This window comes from Arachis ipaensis, chromosome B6 (assembly GCF_059453495.1).
Source record: "Arachis ipaensis isolate K30076 ecotype BB chromosome B6, ASM5945349v1, whole genome shotgun sequence".
NCBI lineage: Eukaryota > Viridiplantae > Streptophyta > Magnoliopsida > Fabales > Fabaceae > Arachis > Arachis ipaensis.
Window position 1 is genome coordinate 25,400,264 of NC_142441.1, and position 7,795 is coordinate 25,408,058.

The following is a 7,795-nucleotide window of genomic DNA, read 5'->3' on the forward strand; positions in this document are numbered from 1 at the left end:
ACTCCCTCAGTGTATACTGTGTCAGCTAATTGCATGAATTCTGCAAGGAATTCCATGGGCTCTTCTTGTGGAAGTTCATGAAATTGGTAGTTTAGCTGGACTAGAATGATTAACTGTGGGTTGAGCTTAAAGTTAGCTACTCCAATAGGAGGTATGCTAATGTTGCCTCCATAGAAGTTAGGAGTGGGGACTGTATAAGACTCCAAAGTTCTTCTGAACTGTTCATTCCCATGCGGGTTCATGGTGAACTCTTCCTGTTCCTGTATACTCAGTCAGGAAACAAGGAAGTAGGAAGGTGTGTGTCTCTATATTAGAGTATAGAGCACTTCCACTAAAATGTCTTGAGAAGACAAGAAGAATGGAGGTAGAAGGAGAGAGATGGAATTCAAATTTTTTAAATTAAATTTTTTTTCGAAAATTAAATAAATAAATAAAACAAAAATGGAAAACTAATTTGAAAATAAAAGAAATAATTAAGAAATTTCAAAAATTAGAAGAGAGAGGAATTAGTTAGTAAGTTTTGAAAAAGAAGAGAGAGAACAACTAACTAATTAAGAAAGATTTGAAAATAAGATAAGATAGAAGATTAGAAAAAATTTAATTTTAAAAATATTTGAAATAGTCAACAAGATGAGATAAGAATTGAAAATATTTAAAAAAAGATTTAATTTTAAAATTTAAAAGAAGATAAGATAGAGAAGATAAGATAAGTTGGGTAAGAAAGATAAGATAAGAAAGTTAAGAGAAGATAAGTTTTAAATAAAAAAGATTTGAAATTTAAATTTTAAATTTTGAAATTTTAAATTTTGAATCTTGAATTTGAAATAAGATAAGATAAAGATTTAAAAAAGATTTGAATTTTGAAAAAATTTAATTTTTAAAATTTGAATTTGAAATAAGATAAAATAAGATTTTTGAATTTTAAATTTTTTAATTTTGAAGAAAGATAAAAATTTAAGATAAGAATTGAAAAAGATATAATTTTTGAAAAGATTTGATTTTAAAAATTGAAAACTAAGATAAGATAAGATAAAAATTTAAAATTAAAATATGAATTTTTAATGCAATTTTCGAAATTTTTAATTAAAATAAAGATAAAAAGGATATTTTTTTATTTTTGAATTTAATGAGGAAAGAGAAAAGCAACAAAAAGACAAGAAACTTAAAATTTTTAGATCTAAGAAGAGTAATTTTCGAAAATTGACAAGAAAAACACAAAGAGACACCAAACTTAAAAATTTTAAGATCAAAACAAAAAGAAAAACAAGAACACTTTGAAGATCAAGAAGAACACCAAGAACAAAACTCAAAGAATTCAAAGAACACAAGAACATGCAAAAGACACCAAACTTAAAATTTTTGAAAACCAAACACACTATTTTCGAAAATTTTAAAATAAAAACACTAAAAGAAACCAAACTTAAAATTTTTGAAATCAAACAAGGAAAATAACCAAGAATAATTCGAATATGAAGAAAGAAAAACCAAGAACAGGTTAAAAGAAATGAAAACCAAAGTGACCAAGGGACACCAAACTTAAAGATTGACACAAGACTCATACAAAAGGCAAAGATTATTAAAGAAAAGAAAAGATTTTGAAAAAGAAAACAAGAAATAGGTAAGATTCAAAAGTAAGAAAATCAAAAGAAAATACATCGCCAAAAACAAAAAAGATTTTGAAAATTTTTAGTAGAAAGACTCAAGAAATTCGAAAATTCACAAGAACAAAAACAAAAGACTCAAACCAAAAACAAAGATTAAACAAATAAAAGAAAAAAAATTTTGAATTTTTTTTCGAAAAAAAAAGAAGAAGAAAATAAAATTAAAAGACTTTAACAAAATTAAAGACAATATCTGATCTAGGGAACAAGATAATCCGTCAGTTGTCCAAACTCGAATAATCCCCGACAACAACGCCAAAAACTTGGTGCATGAATCCCCACACTCCGTACAACTATACCAGCAAGTGCACTGGGTCGTCCAAGTAATACCTGAGCGAGTCAGGGTCGATCCCACGAGGATTGTGGTTTGAAGCAAGCTATGATTATCTCGCAGGTCTTAGTCAGGCGGATAGAAGAATTGGTTTGATTGTTTGATAGAGTGAAAATGTCTAAAAAAAAAGGGTATAAAATACTTTATAAATTTGAATGGAATCAGTAATAGGAATTGGTTAAGGATTGGAGTTGCTTTGTCTTTCTGAATTAACTCTGGTATTACTGTCTCCTTTACTTGTGAATGATTTCTTCTATGGCAGGCTGTATGTGATCAACGCCGTATGGCCGCGATCATCAATCTCTTCTGCTTCAGATCAAATGCAGTATGGCCGCGATCATACAATCTGAACGAGGGTGAAGCTCTAGCAGTTCATTCTCTTTGGTGCTCCTACTCAAAACGCCACAGACAAGGTTGAATCATCCGGATCAGAGAATGATGCTTCTTTGGGTTCTAGCCTTTACCATAGAGACCCTAATCTCCCTGTAAATTAGCTGAACTGGTGTCTGGAGAAGTCCCCAACGAAGTCATGGATTAACCGTCTCAAGCTGGCGGTTCGTGCTTTCCAACCACGTATTCACACGAACCCAAGTAGACACGGGTGGTTGTCAGGCACGCGGTCTTAGTATAATAAACAGAGCTGATTGTTACGGATCATCCTATTCACCATGTTGAAGAACGAGTATACATCTTAGAATTGATCAAACACAGATTGAAGGAAAACAGTAATACTTTTATTAATTCATAGGACTCAGCAGGGCTCCTCCTCTCAACCTAGGAGGTTTAGAAACTCATAATGATAGAAAATACAATGGTAAAAATGAAAATAATATGTAAAGTGGCTGAAGATCCATAACAAAGAGTGATCTTCTACTTTAAATACTAAACTAATGACTAGTAAAGGTAAAACAATCTTTTTAGTGCTAAAATCCACTTCTGGGGCCCACTTGGTAAGTGTTTGGGTTGAGCTTTGATGAGATCGATATGCTAGGAGGCCTCCAGGGCATTGAACGCTGGCTAGGGGGTCCTCTTTGGGCGTTTGGACGTTGGTCTCTTCTTCTTGGGCGCTGGACGCCTGGAAGGGGGCAGGAGGCTGGCGTTGGACGCCATTTTTGGGCCTTCTAATCTGAAGCAAACTATAGACTATTATACATTGCTGGAAAGCTATGGAAATTAGCTTTCCATAGACGTTGAGAAAGCTCCATTTGGACTTCTGTATCTCCAGAAAAACTCTTCCAAGTTCAAGGAGGTCAGATCCGGACAGCATCTGCAGTGCTTTCTCTGTCTCTGAATTAGACTTTTGCTCCAACTCCTCAATTTCAGCCAGAAAATACCTGAAATTGCACAAAAACACAAACTCATAGTAGAATCCAAAAATGTGAATTTAACACTAAAACCTATAAAAACTTAATAAAAACTAAACAAAACATACTAGAAACTATATGAAAATAATGCCAAAAAGCGTATAAAATATCCGTGTTTAGATTGTTTATTTGCTTTTTGCCTAGTTGTATAACATGCCTAAATGCTACCTGTGTTATATGATGTACATGTAACCTACTTGTCTATTATTTGCTTGCATTTACTTGTGTTTTCTACTAGGATTGAGGAAGTTCAGTAGTCAATGGTGATGGGGTCCCTTGTAGGATAGGTTGGCGCAGGCTATGGGATAGCAGTGATTGTTAGAGTAAAGATCCCTTAAGTTAGAAAACCTTTTGTGGATTTCAAGACATGTTATAAGTTGAAATATTATGCATTGTGAAGTTCTAAGATTGCCTTTGGTTTCTCGGAACCTTATATCTTATCTATTGGGCACTGTTATCATACTGAGAACCTCCGGTTCTCATACCATATGTTGTTGTTATTTTTTAGATGCAGGTCACAACCCACCTCGGTGAGTTTTACGGATGGTGACAGACCGGAGGATGGCTCGATGTTTTAATTTTGTTTTACTATTGTAGTTGAGTATCCCTTTTGTATACTATTGCCTTTGAGGCCTTTTACTTTGAAAACTTTGAGAGACAGGATGTATCTATTTTTATCAAAAACTCTGTTTTATCTTGTTTAACTAGTTGATCTAAACTCCGCGGGATGCGGCTAGTTTCCTTTTGGTTATTGTACATATATATATACCTTGTTTATCTTATATCTATTACATGGTATATCTTGGAGCTTGTGCAAGGTTTTATGTATTTTGTTCTTTTCGTGCCAACGTGCTTTAGCTATCGTGTGTGAATGCTTTACGTTTTGTGTTCCTGAGTTATTCTTTGATCTTCTGTTTCTTTCATCGGGATTCTAGTATTAATACTCCTTGATTTCATATTATGTTATGAGCTTTATACCTATCGTAATGCTTTATCATCTTTGCTTTACGGCTATAGGGTAAACCTTGGCGTGATACAGTATTAAGAACTGGCATATTAACAGCTTCTCTGTACAATATCGATGGTTCAAAGAAGAGAAATACAAGCAGCATGAGGAATTTTTTTGCATTTCAGGTACAAATAAGGTCTATTGAATCACCCATTTTACTTAATTCCAGTAGGCTATTTCAGCAATTCTTGGTAAATGCGCATACCATGGTAGAGTCTGAGCGTCTTAGTTTTTTGCGTTTTAAGTTTTAACCAACCTAAATTGAAGGTGAAAAAGTACAATTTATTACATGAATCCTTGGTCAAAGGCGAAGCATATGCTATGAAAACACGTTAAAGGGTAATTCTACTAAGCACTTTTACTAGTGGACCTAGATACATATTTAACAATTGCAAGGATGCATTTGTGATTCACAAACATTTTGGTTATCAAAGTTTTTTTTATCACTATTACATGCAATCCAGAATGGGATGAGATAAAGTATTTATTAAGAAGTACTAGCCTTAAAGTAGAGGATCATCCTAATATTACATCAAGGGTTTTCAAAATTAAGTTAAACAATTTAATTAGCGATTTCAAGTATGGTGACATATTTGGCAAGATCTCTGCATGTAGGTGATATTTTTTTATGTTTATCTTTAATGTAGATTCATGACTTCATTTTGAATTATACTAACGATGACCTTTATTCCTTATATTTCAGATGTATGCACTATTGAATTTCAGAAGAGGGGTCTTCTTCATGCTCATATTCTATTGTTCATGAATCCTCTATCAAAGCCAAAGTTTCCGGATGATATAGATAGGTTGATATCAGCCCAAATTCATAATAAACGCAAGAGACCTAAATTATATGCTGCTGTGGAAAAATTCACGGTGCATGGTCCATGTGGCAAACATAACAAGAATAGCCCTTGCATGGTTAATGAGATGTGCTTTAAATATTTTTCCAAACCATTTAGACAATATATTGTCACTGATGAAGCTAGGTTCCCCGAGTATTGTAGGCCAGACAATGGTCGCACCATCAACAAAAAGATTGTAATTCTATCAAACTCTTTTATTGTTCCGTACAACCCAACTTTGTTGCTAAGTATGGTTGTCAGATTAATGTTGAACATACTTGCCAGAGTTTTGCAATCAAATATTTATTTAAGTACGTTCACAAGGGCAACGATCGTGTAACTGCTTCATTCTATCAACTTCAGATAATGGTACTGTTGCTCTAATTGTAGATGAGATTAACAACTAATATGACTGTAGATACATTTTTGCATGTGAAGCTACTTGGAGATTATAAGTTATGATATTCAAGTGAAGAAACCTGCAGTCATTAAGCTTCGATTTCACCTACCAGATGAAAATCCTGTTGTTTTTAAGGATTACAAGAGTATTCAGGATGTTATTAGCCATGTTAATGCTAAGTTCACTAAATTGCAAGCATGGTTTATTATGAATAAAATCTTTTCATATGCCAGGTCTTTGACATACTGTGATTTCCCAAGAAAATTTGTTTGGAAGGATGACATTTTGATGTAGATTCCTAGGAAATAAGGTTTTTCTATTGGTAGGTTAACCCATATACCTAGAGGTAATTGTGAGGATTATTATCTGAGACTTCTTCTCAACATTCAGAAAGGTTGTACAAAGTTTGAAGACTTACGTACTGTTAATGGTGTTCTACATACTACTTTTAAAAAAGCATGCATGCGCTAGGTCTTTTGCAGGATAACAAAGAATTCGTCGATGCTATTCTTGAAGCAAGTACATGGGCTTCAGCTAACTATGTTCGTGACCTATTTGTCATGATGCCGATCTCCAATAACATTGCATGCCCTAATTTTGTTTAGGATAGATGCTTTAAAGAATTATCCGATGATATTTTATTTCAGCAAAGAAGGATTCATCATTTGGAAGGTATTTAGTTAGATTATCAACTATTTGTATGCCTAATTTTTTTTCTATAATATTAACTTTTATTTGTTATATGTAATAAAGTAATTATCTTTTATTTGATAGATCTTCAATTGTCTTATGAACATATCATGAACTTAACACTTGCAAGATTGAGGAGAAGATGCAAAGTAATGGTAGGTCTCTTAAAGAGTTTGAGTGTATGCCTTACCCATCATTATATGTTGTACATGGTTTAGAAGATCGATTAGTGTTGTATGAGCTTAATTTTGATCATTCTTTACTTGGTCAGCAGTACATGCAATCGCTAAACACCATGACAGATGAACAATGCACTACATTTGATACAATTATTCATTCTGTGAATAATGATCATGGTTGGTTTTTCTTTTTATATGGTTATGAAGGAACTGGCAAGACATTCATCTGGAGGGCTCTTTTTGCGTATTTAAGGAGTATTGGGAACATTGTGCTTAATGTTGCTTCGAGCACACGCTTCTCTATTATTTCCTAATGGTCATACTACTCACTCAAGATTCAAGATACCATTAAATATAAACAAGCATTCTGTTTACAACATAAAGCAAGGCACACCTCTTTGTAAACTGATCTATAAGGCAAAGGTTATTACATGGGATGAGGCCCCAATGATAAGCAAGTATTGTTACGAAGCTCTCGACAAATCTCTGAGAGATGTTCTTAAGTTTGAACCATCTTTTAATACAAATCTTCCATTTGATGAAAAAGTTGTTGTACTTGGTGGAGACTTTAGGTAAATTCTTTTAGTAATACCTATGGGCTCATGTCAAGATATTCTGCAAGCATCCATTAGTTCTTTTTATCTATGGCAATTTTGCACAATATTAAAGCTTACAAAGAACATGAGGCTGACAGCTAGTGGTACCGTTGAAGTTGATGATGATCTCAAAGGTTTTGCAGAATGGTTAATACAGATAGGTGATGGGTTGGCAGGTGACTTCATAGATGGTGAGTCAGAGGTCATTATTCCTAAAGACATACTAATTGATGATACAGACGATGGGTTTGACAATTTGGTTAGATTTGTCTACACAGAATTGCTACTGAACTTGAATAACATTGATTACTTCAAGGAGCGCACTATTCTAGCCCCTACACTTGAAGTTGTCCATGAGGTCAACAATACAATAATGGAATATATTGATGGTGATGGAAAAGTTTATCTTAGTTCAGACTCATTATGTGTTGAAGAGTGCAACATGGAATATGAGTTGGATGCTATTACAACTGATGTTTTGAATTCCATTAATTGCTCAAGCTTACCTAGCCACCAACTAAGATATAAAGTTGGTGTACCTGTTATACTTCTCAGGAATATATATCAAAGTAATGAACTTTGTAATGATACTCGATTACAGGTTAGAAGACTAGGTAATCATATTATTGAAAGCAATACTGACATGTGACAAGTATAGTGAAGTAGTATTAATTCCACGGATGAATATGGCACCTAACAACAAAACTCTATCATTCAGGT

At 33.4% G+C, this 7,795-nt stretch overlaps 1 protein-coding gene across 1 annotated transcript; it reads left to right on the forward strand.

Annotated features, from left to right (window-relative positions):
• The first annotated feature begins 5,043 nt into the window (after window positions 1-5,043).
• On the forward strand, window positions 5,044-6,793 carry LOC148554922 (uncharacterized). Its single transcript, XM_088490551.1, has 3 exons — window positions 5,044-5,546; window positions 5,649-5,778; window positions 6,431-6,793. Exons 1-3 carry the CDS (start codon window positions 5,044-5,046, stop codon window positions 6,791-6,793), a joined length of 996 nt encoding a protein of 331 aa, XP_088346677.1.
• Window positions 6,794-7,795: the final 1,002 nt, after the last annotated feature.

Bases quoted from the DNA above. Each gene is read 5' to 3' on its own strand.
- LOC148554922 (XM_088490551.1), top strand. From the start codon at position 5,044: ATGACCTTTATTCCTTATATTTCAGATGTATGCACTATTGAATTTCAG. The intron at 5,547-5,648 runs GTAACTGCTTCA...TTGCATGTGAAG, and splicing joins TTCACAAGGGCAACGATCGT to CTACTTGGAGATTATAAGTT. The intron at 5,779-6,430 runs GTTAATGCTAAG...AACACTTGCAAG, and splicing joins TTCAGGATGTTATTAGCCAT to ATTGAGGAGAAGATGCAAAG.